This window comes from Gorilla gorilla, chromosome 7 (assembly GCF_029281585.2).
Source record: "Gorilla gorilla gorilla isolate KB3781 chromosome 7, NHGRI_mGorGor1-v2.1_pri, whole genome shotgun sequence".
Lineage (NCBI taxonomy): Eukaryota > Metazoa > Chordata > Mammalia > Primates > Hominidae > Gorilla > Gorilla gorilla.
In genome coordinates, this window is record NC_073231.2 from 79,920,478 (window position 1) to 79,941,805 (window position 21,328).

General features: G+C 46.8%; 1 protein-coding gene across 2 annotated transcripts; it reads right to left on the minus strand.

Annotated features, from left to right (window-relative positions):
• Positions 1 to 3,895: 3,895 nt before the first annotated feature.
• Positions 3,896 to 20,695, minus strand: GINS4 (GINS complex subunit 4). Of its 2 annotated transcripts, none has more exons than XM_019032438.4 (8): positions 20,369 to 20,695; positions 19,467 to 19,581; positions 13,302 to 13,388; positions 12,453 to 12,566; positions 9,972 to 10,069; positions 9,747 to 9,835; positions 7,846 to 7,936; positions 3,896 to 7,754 (listed from the first exon to the last, which is right to left on the minus strand). In XM_019032438.4, exons 2-8 carry the CDS (start codon positions 19,560 to 19,562, stop codon positions 7,658 to 7,660), a joined length of 672 nt encoding a protein of 223 aa, XP_018887983.1. In that variant the 5' UTR covers positions 19,563 to 19,581; positions 20,369 to 20,695; the 3' UTR covers positions 3,896 to 7,657. The 2 variants fall into 2 exon arrangements, with proteins under 2 accessions (XP_018887983.1, XP_018887984.1); XM_019032439.3 differs by having other exon boundaries at positions 20,377 to 20,556.
• Between the last annotated feature and the right edge of the window lie 633 nt (positions 20,696 to 21,328).

Sequence of the window (21,328 nt, forward strand, 5' to 3'; positions counted from 1 at the left end):
CACATGGCTGTCTCTTTGCTAAAAGCAAAGAACTAAAACATTCATCCAGAAATACTGACTTATGGGATCCAGTTTGATAGAGAAGTAAAAGTTGGATGGCTGGGAGTGGTGGCTCATGCCTATAATCCTAGCACTTTGGGAGGCTGAGGTGGGTGGATTGCCTGAGCTCAGGAGTTCAAGATCAGTGTGGGCATCATGGTGAGACCCCATCCATATCTACAAAAAATACAAAAATTAGCTGGGCGCCGTGGTGTGCGCCTGTAGTCCCAGCTACTCTGGAGGCTGAGTCAGGAGAATCGCTTGGACTCCGGGAGGCAGATGTTGCCGTGAGCCAAGATCACGCCACTGCACCGTAGCCTGGGTGACAAAGCGAGACTCCGTCTCAAAAAAAAAGTTGGAGAACCAAGAGAAATGGACTGAAGAAACAGCCCTTCGGCTCTCTCATGTTAGTTGTTAAACTGTTGACAAGAGTGTGGGCAGCAGCCTACCCATGAGCTCACTAAAGAGGACCCAAAGGGTACACATGTTATGTTGACTGGAGATCAGAAAGCTTCAGATGCCAGAAGATGGCAAAGTTGATGATCTTCTACACAAACAAAGGAGGCCTGCTACAGTCTCACCTGGACTGAGGACCAAATCACTTGTCCGGAGGTTGAGGGCAGCCACATCTGCAAACAGAAGTGGGAGTGGACAGCACACGCTTTAACACGTGAAGCTGGGTGTGGGAGAGGCCATTTCTCACTGTTATTTTCATGACCTATTCTGGAAGTGAGATTGCAGGCCGACCAGAAAGCTATGTGTGCCCAAATCACTCCAGTGTTTCTCATATGGAAACTTGTACACCTTACTTAATTCCCCAAAGAATTTGGTGGAATTTTAGTAAAGATAAAATAGTAAAACTATAGATATTAAAAAAGAGATCATAAACTATTTAGGGAAAGAGGACAATTTGACCAGGAAGCTGGGGTACCGTGGTGAGCTGGCGCTTATCTCATAGGGTCCTTATGAGGATTAAATAAGATAATTCGTGGAAAGCAATTTGCTTATTGTCCAAGACAGAGATAAATATTAATCTCCTTTACTGTTTCCTTTTCTGTAGGCAATGAGTAACCAATGAAGCTTTTTTTTTCAGACGGCGTTTCACTCTTTTTGCCCAGGCTGGAGTGCAATGGCGAGATCTCGGCTCACTGAAACCTCCGCCTCCCGGGTTCAAGTGATTCTCCTGCCTCAGCCTCCCAAGTAGCTGGGATTACAGTCACTTGACACCATGCCTAGCTAATTTTCATATTTTTAGTAGAGATGGGGTTTTACCATATTGGCTTGGCTGGTCTTGAACTCCTGACCTCAGGTAATCCTCCGCCTCTGCCTCCCAAAGTGCTGAGATTACAGCTGTGAGCCACTGTGCCTGGCCCACTGAAGCTTTTTAAGAGGCAATGAAATGGTCAGAATTCTGTTTAAGGAAAATTAATAGGTTCAGTGATAACAGAAGCAGCAATTTGAAGTTTAAAAACATTTACATTTGAGCTGGCAACAACTTTGGGTCCCAGGTTGTTTTAAGTCACTTTAAGAGGCTTAAAACATTCATATGCAAATCTCTGAACCCAAGAAAATAATTTCCTCTTAACCCTAGGCCTGGCCGTTAGGAAAATTTTTTTTTTGAGCCAAAAAATCCCATACTTTTAGGTTTACACTTAAGGAATCTTCTCAGGATTAATTGTAAATTCCTTAGAGGCAAAAATAGTCATTTACTTTTATTCTTATTTCCATAGAAACTAATAGAACTGAACAAGAAGCAAGACTTAGGTTAATTGTGTGCTGACTCTACTTCGAGTGGTTTTCTCTGTCTTAACAAGCGAGGCAGAATTTGTCAGCATTGTGTTACATAGAATAGGACCTGGTTAAAACAGAAAGCTATGTTGAGAAAAATGCCACCTCCTCTAAAGCAATGTGAATGGCAGTGGTTATTCCCTCAAATGAGTCTTTTTCAAATATGAGAACTTATTCCAGTGAAGCTATTGTTGCTGAAAACATTTTTGGATCTTCTTTTCTTTTGTGGAAAGAAAGATTACAGTAAGATGAAGAGGATGGACTCAGGTGCCCTGGCCTCACTGGGGTTTGATCACATCTCTACTTAGAAGTGATGTGGCCTTCAGCAAAGGAGTCTGGTATCAAAGCTCACCAGATGCCATGGCTCATGCCTGTAATCCCAGCACTTTGGGAGCCAAGGCAGATGGATCACTTCAGGCCAGGAATTCGAGACCAGCCTGGCTAACATGGCGAACCCCCGTCTCCACTAAAAATACAAAAATTAGCCAGGTGTGGTGGCACATGCCTGTAGTCCCAGCTATTGGGGAGGCTGAGGCAGGAGAATCACTAGAACCCGGGAGGCAAAGGCTGCAGTGAGCCAGGATTGCCACTGCACTCCAGCCTGGGCAACAGGGCGAGACTATGTCCCACCAAATTATAACAAAACAAAAACATCCAGTCAAATGGGAGTTTGACTTATTCTCAACAGGACAAAATTCACTTATATTGCCATGGGCAGGCATCATCTGCATAGCAAGACAAGAAATATTCACATCATTATAAGTTTTCTATAAATCAACTTGTACCTCTACAGAGTTGTAAAATTTAAAGACATGGGCACACAGCACACAGGGATCAAGCATTACATTGAAAGGATAGCCAGTAATGTTTTGCCCATTCCAAAATCTCAAATTTTTCCTTGCATAGGTATGTTGTGGAGATTTACAAGTTAATCTACTTTAAAAACAGCTTGATGTGGCCAGGCACGGTAGCTCACACCTGTAATCCCAGCACTTTGGGAGGCTGAGGCAGGCGGATCACCTGAGGTCAGGAGTTCGAGACCAGCCTGGCCAGCATGGTGAAACCCTGTCTCTACTAAAAAAAAAAAAAAAAAAAATTAGCCAGATGTGGTGGCAGGTGCCTATAATCCCAGCTACTCGGGAAGCTGAGGCAGGAGAATTGCTTGAACCCGGAAGGTGGAGGTTGCAGTGAGCCAAGATTGTGACACTGCGCTCCAGGCTGGGCAACAGAGCAAGACTCTGTCTCAAAAACAAAAACAAAAAGAGCTTCATGCATAGTAAACTTGGTAAATTAAATATTCTCATTGCCTGCAGAATCTCCTATATATACGGCCAGGCGTGGTGGTTCACACCTGTAATCCCAGCACTTGGGAGGCCAAGGTGGGCAGATCATGAGGTCAGGAGATCAAGACCATCTTGGCTAACACGGTGAAACCCCGTCTCTACTAAAAATACAAAAAATTAGCCGGGCGTGGTGGCACGCAGCTGTAGTCCCAGCTACTTGGGAGGCTGAGGCAGGAGAAGCACTTGAACCCAGGAGACGGAGGTTGCAGTGAGCTGAGATTGTGCCACTGCACTCCAGCCTGGGTGACAGAGTGAGACTCCATCTCAAAAAAAAAAAAAAAAAAAAGAATCTCATATATATATATGTACACACACATATATTTGAGACAGAGTCTTGCTCTGTCACTCAGACTGGATTGCAGTGGTGCAATCATAGCTCACTGCAGCCTCAACCTCTTGGGCTCAAGCAATCCTCCTATCTCAGCCTCTCAAACAGCTGGGACTACAGATGCATATCAGCACGCCAGGCTAATTGTTTTATTCTCTGTAGAGACAGAGTCTCACTATGTTGCCCAGGCTGGTTTGGAACTCCTGGGCTCAAGCGATCCTCCCACCTTGGCCTCCCAAAGTTGCTGGGATTACAGGTGTAAGCCACCAAGCCTGGGCCGGTACATCTCTTTGAATACACCCAGTAGTTGTTTCTTAGCCATGGAATGAATATCTGATTTTTCGGAAATAGCCAAGCTATTTGAAACCAAATCTGTTAAATAAGTACAGAATACTGATTTTGTTTTTTTAAAAAACAAAGGTTTTTTGGACAATATAATGAGAGGGCTTTCATAGCTAGTTGATTAGATACATTTGAAAAATCAGTTCTTACAGAATTCTAAATGGGATATTTGGCTTCCCAAGATAAATTAAAGAATACTATATGAAGAATTGACATATGATGTGTTTGCTTAAAAATGCACTCTGCAGCTGGGCATGGTGGCTCACACCTGTAATCCCAGCACTTTGGAAGGCCGAGGCAGGCAGATCATTTGAGGTCAGGAGTTCAAAACCAGGCTGGCCAACATGGTGAAACCCTATCTCTACTAAAAATACAAAAATTAGCTGGGTGTCATGGTGTGCACCTGTAATCCCAGCTGCTTGGGAGGCTGAGGCAGGAGAATCGCTTGAACCCAGGAGGCGGAGGTTGCAGTGAGCTGAGATTGTACCACTGCACTCCAGCCAGGGCGACATCTCAAAAAAACAAAAACAAAACCAAAGCACTCTGCAAGCTTCCTGGCTAACTCTTGTACATTGCAGCAGGGGAAGTTTGATGCCTCTGAGGGCGATGCCAAAGCCAGGCGGGCTGCTGGGGTGTGAGCATGGAGTAAATGCAGCAAGGTCACAGATGACGGATGATGACTGCGGTGGGAAAACCCACATAGGGGCCTGCAAGCACGTCTCAGGAAGAGCTGTCTTGCTAGGGGCAAACTTACGGTAAAGGATGACGCCATCATTTGATAAAATGTTCTGTCATGCTTTTAGTGGCGAGTTTTTAACAATAAAGCAAAACACTCACCAAGAACCAAATGTTAACATCAATGTCAACCAAGTCACATCATTTCCTGTTCCACTTGGTTTTGAAATTCAACTTCTCCTTTATTTAAAAATGACATATCAAAACCAGTCTTCTCTTGAAGAGGTAACTTAGGAAATGGAGAAATTTACTGTGGTTTTAGAGGATGTAAAGTGCTCCGTGCAGTTGCACATGTACAGGGCAGCAGCTGGAGGCATAAGGACATAGAGCCGTCACTCAATGTGGTCCCCGTGCCAGCAACTGCACAACGTGGGAGCTCCTTAGAAAGGCAGGATCCTGGACCTCACCCTGTTTCAGAACCTACATTTTTTTTTTTAATTTGCAAAAATTTATTCATATACAAATGTGCAATGTCAATAAAATGACCAAATAGGTTTGTTCTTGAAACATTTTCAATTGAATGGGAATTAAGTGCTTTTGAAAAGTGACAAAATGATCATACAGTGAAGTTGTCTCTTTCTTTATATAACAAGCATAAATCAGGTACTAACTCTTGATTTTACTCTGAATTAACCATGACATACTAAATGAACTTGGGCTTCAGGCAGAACCTACATCTTAAGGTGAGCTCCAGGCAATGGGTATGCACATTAAGGCTTAGGAATTACTATTCTAGGTAACAGCTCAGGTCTCTGGGCTTAGCACTACAGGGAGAACGTGACTAGGAAATGCAGACTTGGGGTCTGATCTCAGGCTTACCACTAAGTATCTGCTGTTTCCCACAGCCCTGCCCGCTTCTCAGGACTGTGGGGGACCAAATGGGATCCTTATTAACAATGTCCTGTAAGATCTGGGTCCAGCCTGCCTCAGATCTTATCATGTACTACTTTCTATTTTGAGTTGGGCTTTCTAACCAGGCTGACCTCAAGTAGAGCTTGTTTCTGCCTCAGGGCCTTTGCACAGGCTGTTTTCTCTGCCTGGAACACCCTCCCTTTTGACCTCTGCACTGCAGCTGCCTCCTGTTAATCAGATCTCAGCCTAAATGTTGTCTCTCCAGTGAGACCCTCCAGGGACTGCACGAGTATCAAATACCTGTCAAGAAATAAAACCTCTCCAGGCTGTGCGCAGTGGCTCACGCCTATAATTCCAGCACTTTGGGAGGCCGAGGTGGGTGGATCACCTGGGGTCAGGAGCTCGAGACCAGCTTGGCTAACATCGTGAAACCCCATCTCTACTAAAAATACAAAAAATTAGTCGGGTGTGGTGGTGCGCACCTATAATACCAGCTACTTGGGAGGCTGGGGCAGGAGAATCTCTTGAACCCAGGAGGTGGAGGCTGCAGTGAGCCGTGTTCACACCACTGCCACTCCAGCCTGGGCAACAAGAGGGAAACTCCGTCTCAAAAAAGAAAAACAAAAAAGACCTCCCTTGCTTTCCCCTACTGATTTCTCTTGGAAATGACAGCAATGTTACCCCGATTACTCTCACAGCCCATACCCTGCAAATGGAAATCTGCCAACTTCAACCAGGAAGAAAAGACTGGAATGCAAGTTGCTTTTTATAGCATTTCAAGGAAAGATCATTCATTCACTGCCTATACATCCTTCCTTCCGGCATCACTGTGAGACTCTGCATGCACATTAATTTCATCCATTCCTCTTGAAAAAGTGAAGGACTTAAACCAGAAAAGCGGCCACAGGTCACAATACAAGATGGTTAATGTCACTCTGTTAACAGTGCCTTGGCCAAGGACAGCCAGATGGCCCGGAGGCTGACTTGGCAAAGCTGCTGGAGAGTTGGGGAGGGCTGCGGGTTAACAGCAGGGAGCACATACTTCATTAAACTACAAGCCAGGAGCCGTCCAGAGGTGCCTTCTGCTGCAGAATGGAAATTTAATAATGGTTTATTGGTTTAGTTGTGATTTTCAATTAAGCATGACAGAAATTGGTTTTAAGTCCAATATTAGAGGTTCTAAAATGTTAGTTTACACAGTCTAATAATGTATGACGGGAGAAGGCCACAGCTGTTTTCTTTAATCTATTTACAATCTTCCCAGCAGAAAGGCTAAATGAACTCTCCTACCATTATCAGGTCAGGGCTAAATGCAGCCCCGATCACAGGCAGTGATGCCTTCTTATGAACTACTTCTGCCTGACTTTCCTTAGCTCAGAAAATACTACAAAGGGAAAAGCGTGCTCAGAACCTCTGCTGCTCCGCCAAGTGTGCAGAACAAACAGTACAATGGCCCCATCTACTGATACGGGCTAAAACAGCAGACAGGACATGCAGCAACACAAGCAATCCTGCCTCGAGCTCAGCTTCATGCCCGTGACCCACAGCACTGCTGAGGAATGTCTGATGCCTAGTAAACTACTTTATTATTGTCCTCAGGCACAACGTGATACGAGGGGTTTCTAGTATTTTCTCTAGGGTTCCAGGTCTTCATTCTTGTTTACGCCTAGTGTGTTTTTTTTTTTTTTTTGGAAATGGAGTCTTGCTCTGTCGCCCAGGCTAGAGTGCAATGGCACGATCTTGGCTCACTGCAAGCTCCACCTCCCGGGTTCACGCCATTCTCCTGCCTCAGCCTCCTGAGTAGATGGGCCTGCCACCATGCCTGGCTAATTTTTTGTATTTTTAGTAGAGATGGGTTTAGTAGAGATGGGGTTTAGCAGCCAGGATGGTCTTGATCTCCTGACCTCATGAGTTTATGCCTAGTTTTTTTTTTTTTGAGACGAAGTCTCGCTGTCACCCAGGCTGGAGTGCAATGGCACGACCTCGGCTCACTGCAACCTCCTGCTCCCAGGTTCAAGTGATTCTCCTGCCCCGGCCTCCTGAGTAGCTGGGATTACAGGTGCACACCACCACACCCGGCTAATTATTTTGTATTTTTAGCAAAGATGGGGTTTCACCATGTTGGTCCGGTTGGTCTCGAACTCCTGACCTCATGATCTGCCCGCCTCGGCCTCCCAAAGTGCTGGGATTACAGGCTTGAGCCACCATGCCTGGCTGTTTATGCCTAGTTTTAAATTAGCTGGACAGCTCCAGATGCAACCAGAGGTGCAATGGTTTTGTATCGGATCAAGTGCTGTGAGCCCTTCTCCAGGTCAATCACGTAGTCCCTGAAAAAGAGGGAAACACATTTGCCTGCAGAGCTCAGCTGGCCCTCCATCGGGAGGAATGTGCCCACTGTGAAAGATGCACTCCACTCACCTCTGCTCATCTGCGTCTGGTTCTACCAGTATGTTTTCTTGTCGTTCTCTCACTCTCAGAAACACGTAAGAATCTAGATCTGGTTTGGGAACTGCCAGGAAAACAACAATGTGATTAGGAAATCCTCGGCCAACAAAGTCAACAAAGTAAAAGTTGCTGGGAAGAATGGTATGGCACACTCAGGGTTTAGATAGGAGCCCAGCCCATTCCTACTCTTCTAAGATGCAGACAGAGTGGCTGACCAGGGAGGAAACTGGACATGGATGGGCCTTTTGTTTTCCTCAGGCAGCCTCAGCAAAATGACCAATTCAGGGTTCCACAAGTCGGGTAAGGGTCTGACTTGCTCCTGGTGTTATGGGCTACACTGTGTCCCTGCAGAATTCATACGTTGAAGCCCTAACCCCCAGTACTTCAGCGTGGGATTGTATTTGGAAACAGGGCTTTTAAAGAGGCAATTAAGTGAAAGCGAGGCCAAGTAGTGTGGGCCCTAATCCAATCTGACTGGTGTCTTATAAGAAGAGAATAGGCCAGGCACAGTGGCTTATGCCTGTGATCTCGGCATTTTGAGAGGCTGAGGCTGGAGGATCAATTGAGGCCAGGAGTTTGAGACCAGCCTACGCAACACAGCAAGATTCTGTCTCCACAAAAAAATTTTAAAAATAATAGCCAAGCATGGTGGCACATGCCTGTAGTTCCAGCTACTTGGGAAGCTGAGGTGGGAGGATCGCTTGAGCCCAGGAGTTCAAGGCTGCAGTGAGCTATGACAGCGTCAATCTACTCCAGCTGGGGCAACTGAGCAAGACCTTGTCTCAAAAAATAAAAAGCAAATAACAAAAAACAAAAAACAAAAGGTGGGGGGGAGGGAGGGGACTAGGACACACAGAGACTAGGATTAGTGATCTTATAAAAGTAGCCTGAGAGTCTGCTTGCCCCTTTCCTTCTCTGTGAGGACATATGGAAGGCGCCATCTATGAGGAACAGGCTCTTGGCAGACACTGAACCTGTAGGGGCCTGGATCCTGGACTTCCCAGTCTCCATAACTGTGAGCAGCCCAAAGGGACTAAGACCCTGTTCCACCACCGCAGGGGTGGCTGTGTGGTCCCCAGCCCCAGCACAGGCTGGGCAGAGATGAATTTCCAGGGCTCGGGTGTACTGGAGCTCGTTTGATTTGGTGTGGCAATTTTGCCTGAGGAGGTCTTGCTTGGATCTGGTGCACTGTGAAACACTGAGGAACATGGGCTTTATCCTGTAAGCCAGGGCCCCTGGTGGGTTGATCCGACGTTAAGGGCTCTGCCTCTACCTACCTCCCTTTCCTTGCTCGGCAGCCCTCAGGGGCTGGTGTGAAGAGGCCCGAGGAGGGGCTCCGGCCAAGCTCCCCTTCCCCAGCTCCCCTCCCTCCTCTCTCCACACCCTCCAATCTGCTCCCTCTTCTGAGGCCACAGGGACTCACTGGAGGTCTCCCTAGCCTCCTGTTTCAGCCCTCCCCTCCAGCTAGACGGGCCCTGTGCATTCTGGGACCTGTGACGAAGAGACGGCCAGCCCCTCTGAGCAGGGGCAATGTTGGCGTAGGTTCTGCAGTGCTGGTACTTGGGGCTGCCAGCACCTCACAGAGGCTCAGCAGATGGCTACTGAAGGCGAACGCGGCTCCATGCCCGAGTCTACAAGCACCAGTGCAATCATGGGGCTCAGCCCACCCCAGGGAACAAGGAAGCAATGCTCAAATGCCTACCATTGGATCTGCTTTCCGTGATTTTTTTGGTTTTTAGCTAGAATCCTTGCTCTTCTTTCTGTTTATCTACATACTTATTTTTTCGTATTTGGGTAAAAACAGTGAAGAGAGGATCCTACCCTGGGACACCTGAGGATGGGTGGGCCACCTGCAGGGAGAATGTCCTGTTTACCTGCCCGAAAGAGGTCCACCTTCTGTAAGTTAGGGGGCATGTGCTTCAAGGCGACATTTTTCAGATAGGACTCTGTGTTCACCATGAACCTGAAAGACATGGATTCAAATCGCTGTGGTGTACACAGCTGATGGACGTCCAAGGTTAGCAGGCAGCAGCGCACAGGCCTCTAGGACAGGCCTCATGCTGAACCAGCCAGGTGCCCCACGCCAACGGCTCACTCACTCTCTGGCAAAGGCCAACTCTTCTGGCGAGAGGCTGGAAGGCTCCCCCTCAGGACGTGTTTTTTCCTTCTCAAGGACATGAGGGAAAAACTTCTCTATCTGTGAGGATAAAGCAAAATCTTCATGAAAACATTGGCAAAAGTCAAAGAGAAGGATGTGGTTAACATAAAGAGGGTTTACACAACCCTCCCGAGGAAGGACATGTGGCCTAGAGGTGGGATAGGGTGGGTGGAGAGACACACCATAAGACACAGGACAACGTCTCTGAGACACCCTTGCAGGCAAGCTATGGACCTGGGGCTAAGGGACAGCTTGGATTGGGAGACTAAGTGGCTGAACAAAGAATGCTGACTCAATGGGTAGATGTCAAACTGTAGGGAAGTCTTTTGTGAAAGACCCTTGCCACAGTCCAATTAATAATCACATAAGGTTTTTTTTTTTTTTTTTGAGATGGAGTCTCATTGTGTTGTCCAGGCTGGAATGCAGTGGTGTGATCTCGGCTCACTGCAACCTCCAACTCTCGGGTTCAAGTGATTCTCTGGCCTCAGCCTCCCAAGTAGCTGGGATTACAGGCACCCACCACCACAGCCAGATGATTTTTGTATTTTTAGTAGAGATGGGATTTCACCATGTTGTCCAGGCTGGTCTCAAACTCCTGACCTCAGGTGATCCACCTGCCTTGGCCTCCCAAAGTGCTGGGATTATAGGCGTGAGCCACTGCACCCAACTGGTCATCACCAGCTTTGGTAAGCATGCCATCAAAAACCTTATGTGGGCCAGGCACAGTAGCTCATGCCTGTAATCCCCGCACTTTGGGAGGCCCAGGTGGGTGTGGATCACCTGAGGTCAGGAGTTCGAGATCAGCCTGGCCAACATGGTGAAACCCTGTCTCTTCTAAAAATCAGCTGGGCCTGGTGGCAGGGGCATGTAATCCCAGCTACTTGGAAGGCTGAGGCAACAGAATCACGTCAACCTGGGGGGCGAAGGTTGCAGTGAGCTGAGATCGCGCCATTGCACTCCAGCCTGAACAACAGAGTGAGACTCTGTCAAAAAAAACAAAAAGACACAACCAAACAAATAAAAAAACAAGGGGGTTGATGACATAAAGTATTAAGAGACAGCTAATACATTAGGTGACAAGATCAGGATCCAGAGACAAGGGAAATGGCCCAATTTAATAAGATAAAGCTTAAGAGAGATAAGTATCAAGCCCTACACTTAAGGAGCCAAAACCTAAGCCATACAACTAGAGGACAGTGACTGGATGGGGTAATTATCATCTTAAAAGGGGTTAGTGTCCACGTGAGTGAAGAATGAGCTCAGGCAGCGTACCTGTCAATATGCTAATGTGATAAATATGCTAATGTGATGTGATTGGCATTACTACCAGCTTAATAACCAGAATAAGAGAAATGATCATTCTGTTTTTCACAAACTTGGTCAAACTACAACTGGGATACTGTGTTTAGTTTAAGATAGTGTAACTTAAGAAGGATAGAGACAAACAAGAACCCTTTTAGAGAAGAGACCAGGAGAGTAAATGGTTTGAATGGCTAAAATGTGTGCCTGAGAGAAGACTTCGAGGAGACTGTGGGCAGCCTTCAGATAGCTGAAGCATTCTCATGTAGAAGAGATAATTTATCTTATTTGTAATAACTAAAGAGACACATAGAACCAAATGAAAAGAAATGTCAAGGAAGTAAGAATTTCTCAGAGTTATAAACTAGGAATGTTTTGCAATTTCTTTTTTTTTTTGAGGCGGAGTCTGGCTCTGTTGCCCAGGCTGGAGTGCAGTGGTACAATCTTGGCTCACTGCAACCTCCACCTCCTGGGTTCAAGCAATTCTCCTGTCTCAGCCTCCTGAGTAGCTGGGACTACAGGCACCTGCCACCACGCCTGGCTAATTTTTTAATTTTTAGTAGAAATGGGGTTTCACCTTGTTGGTCAGGCTGGTCTCAAACTCCTGACCTCAGGTGATCCACCCGCCTAGCCTCCCAAAGTGCTGGGATTATAGGTGTGAGCCACCACGCCTGGCCTGCAACTTCATTTTTGTAAGTTAGATAGCCACAAAGCTGTAGGTGAATGTAAGTCATCCTGGTTCATTTGACACTGACGTTGGCCATCTGACAGACAAAATAATTTTGGAAACAAGTTCTCCTCTAGTCAGCATTCACTATTGACCAATGCCAACAACTCTCCCTTCAGCACTGCCATGCTGTAACACAAGGGGGCACCACTCACTCGGCAGGTGAACAGACTAAAAATGTGTGCGGTGTCCCCGCAGTGGGCCACACACGTTCCTCTGTGCTTCCGTGGAGCAATCTCTCGCTCTCCTTACACTTCAGCTACATGGATATTGGGCTCTTAGCAGCATCTTCAGGTCCTGGACCCTCCTGGGCCCCAGCCCAAGTTCTCCCCAGGACATTCAGTCTGCATTACAGACTGTGCTGTCTCAATCCCTCCAGGTATCTCCACGTCAAACCTTCATGAGGCGACACCGCAAGTAGCTGCTGAGGACGTAGCGGATCCTCTCCATCTCCATTTGGTGGATGCTGACCTTCAGGTCCTCCCTTTTGGCTCTCCTGAGATTTTCTTCCTATTAAATGAGAAATTAAGGTTTATAAAAAACATGATGTTCAACCATCATCACTGGCAACGTTGAGGACCCAGACTATGTTTCAGCCAAAGGAAAACAAAAATATCATGTGAGTTTTCATTTTATCATTGTATAAAGTACAAACAATAGTCATTTACTTTTAGAAAATGACCATTTGAATAGAATCTGTTCAGCCAGAGGCTTCCAAAAGAACTCCAATCTGATTGTAAGGGAGATAATACAGCACACAGACGAAACTTCCATTGGGTCTAAAAAGCAGTATTAAAACACCAGCTGAGAAACTGAAATATCCACATTTTACAGCTTCTTTGAAGTTGACAATGATTTACGCTCAGATCATCTAGGCCAGGGACCACAAACTCAAATGTTTGCAGGGGCCAGGTTGGGAGGCTACAAGAGAAGGGTGGGTAGTCAGGGGCTGTGGGGAGCAGGGAGTACATGGATGGACAGCTCTCATGGGACTGCTCTGGTCAACTGTTCTCATGCAGAAATGCAGGATTTTAGACTTTTCATGGGAAGCCAATATCCAGATATTTACAGGCACTCTCAAGATTGATAAACATAGATAACTAATTCAATGTTTTTTTTTAAAGAACTGGACTGTGAGTTGAGCCAAACAAAACAGATTTGCTATCAGACCACAAGCTCTCAGTGTGCTGACCAAATGCTTTTACCTTTCTCCTCCTTTGTCAACCCAAGACAAGCGACTCTTACCATGTGCTCCAGCTGTTCCATGACACATTCTACAATCTCAGGCTTGCTCTCCAGCAGCTCAGGGGCAAACTTTTCATTCATCCAGGCCTAAAAGACAAATGCCAGAAAAAGCAAGCATCACCCACCACAGAGCTAAACAACCCAGTGAGTCAGCCCAAGTCCAACGAAAACCAGGGATGGCGCAGGCGAGAAAACTGTCTGCCCACCAACTGGAAACATTGAAGGTGTTTTGAAGACAAACTACGTTTAGCGATTGCTTTCTCGTGTCTTGTTTTAGTTGGGAGGCTGGGTTCACAACCTTCTGTTCAACTGACACTCATACAAACCCTTGCTTACTTCAGTTAGTGTGACGCTTGGTGCTGAGAGTGACACCACCTGGTGTTCAAACAGTGCCTTTGCCAGGCAGCCCGGGCACACTGTTACTCCACCAGCTCCTCTCCCCCAGGCAGCGCCACTCCATGTCTATTTAGAGAGAAAGCAACAACCCACCAATCCACACAGCTCTTCATTCCTGAAGCTCAGAGCACTTCACAAATATTTTTCATTCATCATCATCATATCTCAGAGAAAATGGATATAGTTATCCTCATCTGATTGAAAAAATACAGATTGAGTAATTTACTAATGGCCCCAAAGTATACAGGATCATAATAGAAACAGGCGCTCATCTATTATGGAGTTTTGGAGCCAGAGGTTAAAGCTCTAATTTATGACTCAGGCCCAGCTGTTTGGTTCATTTTAGAGACTTCCAAGGCTTAGAGAACTGAAATATCCCTAAGTGACTGAGGAAAGCTACACTTATCTTTCAATTACAGGAAATGTAGTTTTAGCATAGCTCAGAATTATATGCTGACCAGGCTCAACTTATTTTTTTCTGACGTCCTTGAGTGTCTGCTTCTCCCCATGATCACAGTCAAGACACATTACCAAATGCTGGGTATGGCTACTGTCATAAGCGTTTGTGCAGAGCCTGAGCATCTGTAACAGTCCTGCAGACTGAAACAAACAAAAAAAACCTGCATAATGCATGGGAAAACATCATATTTTCTGGAGGGTTTATTAGGAGCAGCATTTCTTTTTGACTGATTTTTATTAAATATTGAATAATTTTTATTTATTTTTGAGGCACAGTCTCACTCTGTTGCCCAGGCTGGAGAGCAGAGGCATGATCCCAGCTCACTGCAGCCTCTGCCTCTCGGGTTCAAGTGATTCTCCTGCCTCAGCCTTCCGAGTAGCTGGAATTACAGGCATGTGCCACTATGCCCAGCTAATTTTTGTATTTTTATTAGAGACAGGGTTTCACCGTATTCGTCAGGCTGGTCTTGAACTCCTGACCTCAAGTGATCCACCTGCCTTGGCCTCTCAAAGTGCTGGGGTTAGAGGCGTTAGCCACCGAGCCCAGCCAAATACTGAATAATTTTTAAAACTACAAGAACAAGCCGGCCGCGGTGGCTCACGCCTGTAATCCCAGCACTTTGGGAGGCCGAGGCAGGCAGATCATGAGGTCAGGAGATCAAACCATCCTGGCTAACATGGTGAAACTCCGTCTCTACTAAAAATACAAAAAATTAGCTGGGCGTGGCACGCCTGTAGTCCCAGCTACTTGGGAGGCTGAGGCAGAACTGCTTGAACCTGGGAGGCAGACGTTGCAGTGAGCCAAGATTGCACCACTGCCCTCCAGCCAGGGCAACAGAGCAAGACTCCATCTCAAAAAAAAAAAAAAAAAAAGGCCCTGTGTGTCCCTCCCTCCTCAGAGGTAATCATTAGCTTGAATTTCATGTTGAATTTTCTTTATGGTCTCACTACATTTGTTCATATCTCTATAAAATACCTCTCAACCTGTTCATGACAGGATATTCAAAGAAAATGATAGTGCTTGTCTGGTACACTGGGGTAGCATTGGGGACCACTTCATTTACATTATGAAATTATGACAATAAAGTATAAAACATTAGGTGGAAGTTTATATTAGTATAAAACTTTCATATAAATCTTTCCAAAATTTTTACTGAGAAACTTGTATCTAAATCCAATCTTTTTTTTTTTTTTTTAACTCAGGTTTTATGCTTGAAATGGCTACATCTGGTTTCTGGTCACACAGTGGCATGATAATGACTCACTGCATTCTTGACCTCCAAGGCTTAAGTGATCCTCCTGCCTCAGCCTCCAGAGTAGCTGGGACTAAAGGTACATACCACAAAGCCTGGCTAATTTTTAAATTTTTTTAATAAAGATGGGGTTTTACCATGTTGCCTACGGTGGTCTTCAAAATCCTGGCCTCAAGACATCCCCCTGCATTAGCCTCCAGAAGTGTTGGGATTACAGGCTTGAACCACTGTGCCTGGCCCCTGATCAAAATTCTAAATGCCAATCTGTTCATTATTGCTATGGGCTGAAGCGTGTCCCCCCTCAAAAATCTACCTAACTTCCAGGACCTCAGACCGTGACTGTATTTGGAGATGGGGGTCTTCAAAGAAGTGATTAAGTTAAAATGAGGTCATTAGGATGGCCCTAATCCAGTAAGACTGGTGTCCTGATAAGGGGTAATTTTAACACAGACACACACGAGAGGAAAGACCACACAAGGACACAGGGAGAATATGGTCACCTACAAACCCAAGGCAGAGGACTCGGAAGAAGACAACTATGCTGGCACTTTGACCTCAGCCTCCAGAATTAAGAAAATAAATTTCTATTTAAGCCACCCAGTCTTTGGGACTTCGCTCTGTGGCCCTAGCAAACTAAAACAATCATTAAAATGAGCAAATCTGCACTACAGGTAACAACTTTTAAATCACTTTTTACAGGCATTAAAGGGTATCCTATATATGCTCCTGGAGCTGTTCTCATCAGCAGCCCTGTCAGGCTGTCCCTTTGGCTGTGCCACACAGCACAAGAGACAGGATCTGGCTGTGGCAGCCATGCAGGTGGCGGGTCACTTCCTTGGCTGCACTCAGGGCACTGCACTAGAGCATCAGGCATGAGATGTTACTGCAGCTTACCCACCAGCAAGCTGCAGCTGTGCTGTCAGACCCCCCGCCGCCCCATCCTCTAGCTGTCTTTCAAGGACCCCGATAATGCTCACTTGAAAAAGTAACCAGCCTGGGGCTCCAGCTGTCCTGGAAGGTGCAGGGGTCCACACGGAGGCATCTGTGGCATAGCAGTGTGCCACATCACCCAAGGGTGATGCCTTGAACAATAATTTTGCAAGTTTGAACTTTACATAAAGTGTTTCTTTGGCAGCTCATATTTTATGGTTGTTATTGTTCTACATTAAGTTCCTGTTATCCATGCTGTTTCAGGAGTTATTTTACTCATTTTCACTGCTGTTTTATTCCCACTGTATATGGTATATTTTCTCAATGCTATTTGTTTATGGTTGTCTAGGTTATTTTAATTTTTAACTATTGCAAGCAATGTGTGAACATACTGTGGATGTCTCCTAGAGTACATGCGGAAGTTTTCACTAGGTATGTACCTGGGGGTGGAACTACTGGGCCGCAGGTATGTGCACCTTCATCTCTACTAGACAATAACAAATTATTTTCCAAAGCAATTATAGCTATTTATATCCCACGGCAGTATATAAGTGTGCAAATTGCTCTTCATTTTTTTTTTTTTTTTGAGATGGAGTCTTGCTCTGTTGCCCAGGCTGGAGTGCAGTGGCATGATCTCGGCTCTCTGCAATCTCCACCTCCTGGGTTCAAGAGATTCTCCTGCCTCAACCTCCTGAGTAGCTGGGATTACAGGCATGCCAACACGCCTGGCTAATTTTTGTATTTTTGGTAGAGACGGGGTTTCGCCATGTTGGCCAGGATGGTCTTGACCTCCTGACTTCAGGTGATCCGCCCCTCTCGGTCTCCCAAAGTGCTGGGATTACAGGTGTGAGCCACCGCACCCGGCCTGCCCTATATTCTTAATTTTCTCTTTTTGGGATAAGATCTCGCTATGATCCTCAGGCTGGTCTCAAACTCCTGGGTTCAAATGAACCTCCCACTTGGGCTTCCTGAGTTGCTAGAACTACAGGCATGAGCCACTGCGCTCAGCTGCTCTACATTCTTGCCATACTTTATATTGCTCACGTTTTTCAGTTCTTCCAATCTGATAGATATGAAGTGGTATCTCATGATTTTAATTTTCATTTTCCTGATTACTAAAAAGGTTGAACATCTTTTTCATATGCTTATTGGTCATCCTGTTTTCTTCTTCTCTGAGGTATCAGTCTGTACTGGGCAGTCTGAAAGAGCTGTTTATGTACTGTGGATAATCATCCTGTGTCAGCTACATATTAGTATTTTGCAAATATCTTCTCCCAGCCTGGTGGCCTGTCTTTTCACTCTAATCCAGAAGTACAAACAGGCTGGGCACAGTGGCTCATGCCTGTAATCCCAGCACTTTGGGAGGCTAAGGCAGGCAGATCACAAGGTCAGGAGTTCGAGACCAGCCTGGCCAACATAGCGAAACCCAGTATGGTGAAACCCCATCTCTACTAAAAATACAAAAAGTAGCCAGGCGTGGTGGTGCACACCTGTAGGCCCAGCTACTCAGGAGGCTGATGCAGGAGAATCCCTTGAACCTGGGAGGTGGAGGCTGCAAGTGAACCAAGATCACACCACTGCACTCCAGGAATGTATCCCTTTTTTCCTTTATGCTATGTGCCTTTTGATTTTTGTTTAATGAACCCTTTCCTAATGAACCAGGAATTCTTAATGCTGTTCCACAAACTAGGTCTGTGGGTGGATTTCAGGGGATCTCTGATCCCCTGGAAGTCATATGCAAAATTCTGCATGGGTGCATGTGTGCGTTATTGTGGGATGAAAGACCACAGGTTCTACCAGTTTCTCAAAAAGGTCTGTGATATAAAAACAGATTAAGAATCACTGCTAAATAGTAAGGATTATCATGTAAGGTAAAATTTAAAAATCATTTTAGTTCCGTTTTGTCATTCGTGATATCATGTATGGCAGGGAAGAATGAAGAAGAATAAAGTAGCAAACATGAGAGAGCTATGGAAAGGGGCAGTTACAGCAAGAGGATAAGGATACTTACTATGAACAGCTCACATCTAGTGAGTGCTTATCATGTGTCAGATAGCATGCTGAGTGCTTTACACCATTACCACATTTAATCCAAAACTCCAGGACACAGACACTATTATCATCTCAATTTTATTTTACTATTTTTTTGAGACGGAGTTTCACTCTTGTTGCCCAGGCTGGAGTGCAATGGTGGGTAGGATCTTGGCTCACCACAACCTCTGCCTCCCAGGTTCAGGTGATCCTCCGGCCTCAGCCTCCCGAGTAGCTGGGATTACAGGCATGTGCCACCACACCCGGCTAATTTTTGTTTTTTAGTAGAGACGGGGTTTTACCGTGTTGGTAAGGCTGGTCTCGAACTCCTGGACCTCAGGTGATCCGCCCACCTCAGCCTCGCAAAGTGCTGGGATTACAGGCTTGAGCCACCATGCCCCGGCCCTATTGTCTCAATTTTATAGTCAAGCAACGGCTTGAGACAAACTCCCTAACTTGCTCAAGACCACATAACAGAGGAGTGTCACAGACAGATTTAAATCCAGATAGTCTGAACTCCTCTTACCAGAGCATCATGAGATATAAGTGTAAAGAACACAGTTACTGGCACATGGGAAATATGCAGTAAGTCATAGCTATTACAACTTGAAGGAGAAATATTTCAGAAAGGATTTTAGATAAGCAGTGGACATATGGAGAGCAGACGACTCAAGAAAAAACATGTGAGAAAAAGGAAAAATATGACCAGTTTTCCCTTACAGGTATTTCAGCATTTTCTTGCTAAACAGGCATTCTCCAGGGAAACAGCAGATGTTCAACGGACTAAGGTAAAGAAGTTCAGGGACCTCTACAGTCCCTGAAAATATCACGTGGATCCTTGCTCTGTGAACTGTTCACTGAATGTGCCCAAAGCTGTCCCTTACTGACCCCACTTGGGGATGCTGTGTTTGATATGATGAGGTCTCTAACAGAGGATGTCCTTCTTGCTTCCCGTTTCCATGTAGATGGTAAGATCCAGTCCCTGTTCTGAAATAAGCCCCAAATTCCGTTTCCTCATTTTGTGATCCCTGATATTCACAGTTGAACTAAATAAAAAGGCTGACTGGAGCAAAGGGATTCGATCTGGGATGCTTACCTGCTCCAATCTTTCAATGAGCTCTGCAGGAGTTAGGACCACTTCCTCACTACCCCCATCAGAGTCCTGTCCCAGGAAATCCAGTTCTTCGGTCATCTTCTCTGAAACCAGGAACCTAATGAGAGGGAAAGAACCGATACTCTGCAATGCGTTTTCTAATTATCTGCAAGAACAGACATCTGTCTGGAGAAAGGAAAAGTTTATTGAGGTTTCCTGGGGTTGTAGAGGCCCATTAGCAAGTGGTGAGAGAATGCAGGGACTCTAGTTTTCCAGTGTCTGCCTCTTCCTCCAAGGCTTAGGTCAGGTATCCGTTTCTCAAACAAGCCTCCCCTTTACTTCTTTCCACCAAGAGCTGAGCACCCATCACACCATACAATCACTATTCATTTCTTTGACTTCCCAGTAGAGGTCTTGTTCCTCAGGGACGGGGTTCGTTTTAGTTCAAATACGAATCGCGCCTCTGCTCAGTGCCTGGCACTAAGCACTGGGGACGCAATGACCTGGGAAGCCCCTGCGCTCAGCACAGCGCTTGACTCCTAGCAAGCACTTAACATTATTAGGAGCTGGCCGGGCTCACGCCTGTAATCCCAGCACTTTGGGAAGCCGAGGCAGGAAGATACCTTGAGCCCAGGAGTTCGAGACCAGCCTGGGCAACATAGGGAGATCCTGTCTCTATAAAAACAAAAATTGTTAGGAAGATTAATCAATGCTAATTTCCCAGAGCCACAAGGGCCGGCGACATTAGACCAGTCGGCGACCCCAAAGGCCTAAGGAGGTGGATGGCGGGGACAAAGAAAGTCCCTGGGGTCGCAAGGAAACTGCGAACATCCCCCTCCCCTCCTCCCTCTCAGTGCCACCCACACAGGCCTGCCCTAGCCACAGAGGTCCCATTCGACGCTCACTCGGGGACCTGGGAGACAGCGAGGCACTCCACAGCAGCCGGCGGTAAGGACGGGGCGTTCGTGGGGACGCAGTCGGGGCACCAGGAAGCGGGAAGACAGCGGAACAAACCGCTCAAAGCCTTGCCGGGACCAACCCAACCCTCCAACTTCTCAGCTCCCGCGCTACTCTCGCAAGCTTTCCGCCCAGGCACGACGTCATCGCGCAAGGGCGACGCTGACCAATCAAGGCCCGGGGGGAAGAGCAGGGCGGTCTCCTTGGGCCCGCCCACCCGGCGGGCGGGGACTGTCTTCGCGGCGACCCGCCGTCCCAGCAACCCAAGGACTTGAGGCGGCGGGAGGCTGGTCCGGGTTGGCCCCGCCCACCTGGGGGCCGGCCGCTCCGCTATGCGGTCTGGGTTGCACTACCCACGAGCGTCGGGAGGGGGCGCCCGCCACCGCGGCCAAGGGGAGCGGCGGTGTCCGCCCCGGGGGCGGTGTCCGCCCCGGGGGGTCCCACCCAGAAGTATGCTGTTGAAAGCAGGCCGCTGCAGCCTCCTGGGCCGTCTCCACCCACAGCTCTCGTGGCTCTTTGGGTTCCTCCGTCTTTGCGGGGTTTCAGCTGTGGTCAGTGTGGTCATTGCCTTCAGAATCTCCAGTATATTCCTTTTCATCTTTCTTGAGACAGGGTCTCGTTCTGGTGCCCAGGCTGGAGTGCAGTGGCACCACCACAGCTCACTGCAACCTCCGCCTCCCGGGCTCAAGCGATCCTCCCACCTCAGCCTCCGGAGTAGCTGGGACCACAGGCCAGCGCCACCACGCCCAGTTATTTTTTAATTAAAAAAAAAAAAATAGAACTGTGGCGGGGTTGGGGGTGGGGAGGTTCTCCCTATGATGGCCAGGCTGGTCTCGAACTCAAGGATCCAAGCAATCCTCCCACCTCGGCCTCACAAAGTGGGTACTGGTTCTTGAAGCCTGGGATCG

Coding starts and splice junctions, on each gene's coding strand:
- GINS4 (XM_019032438.4), bottom strand. CDS start 19,562: ATGACCGAAGAACTGGATTTCCTGGGACAGGACTCTGATGGGGGTAGT. Junction 12,567..13,301: donor TGGAACAGCTGGAGCACATG/GTAAGAGTCGCT, acceptor CTCATTTAATAG/GAAGAAAATCTCAGGAGAGC. Junction 7,937..9,746: donor GGTGGACCTCTTTCGGGCAG/GTAAACAGGACA, acceptor TTTTCCTGGCAG/TTCCCAAACCAGATCTAGAT.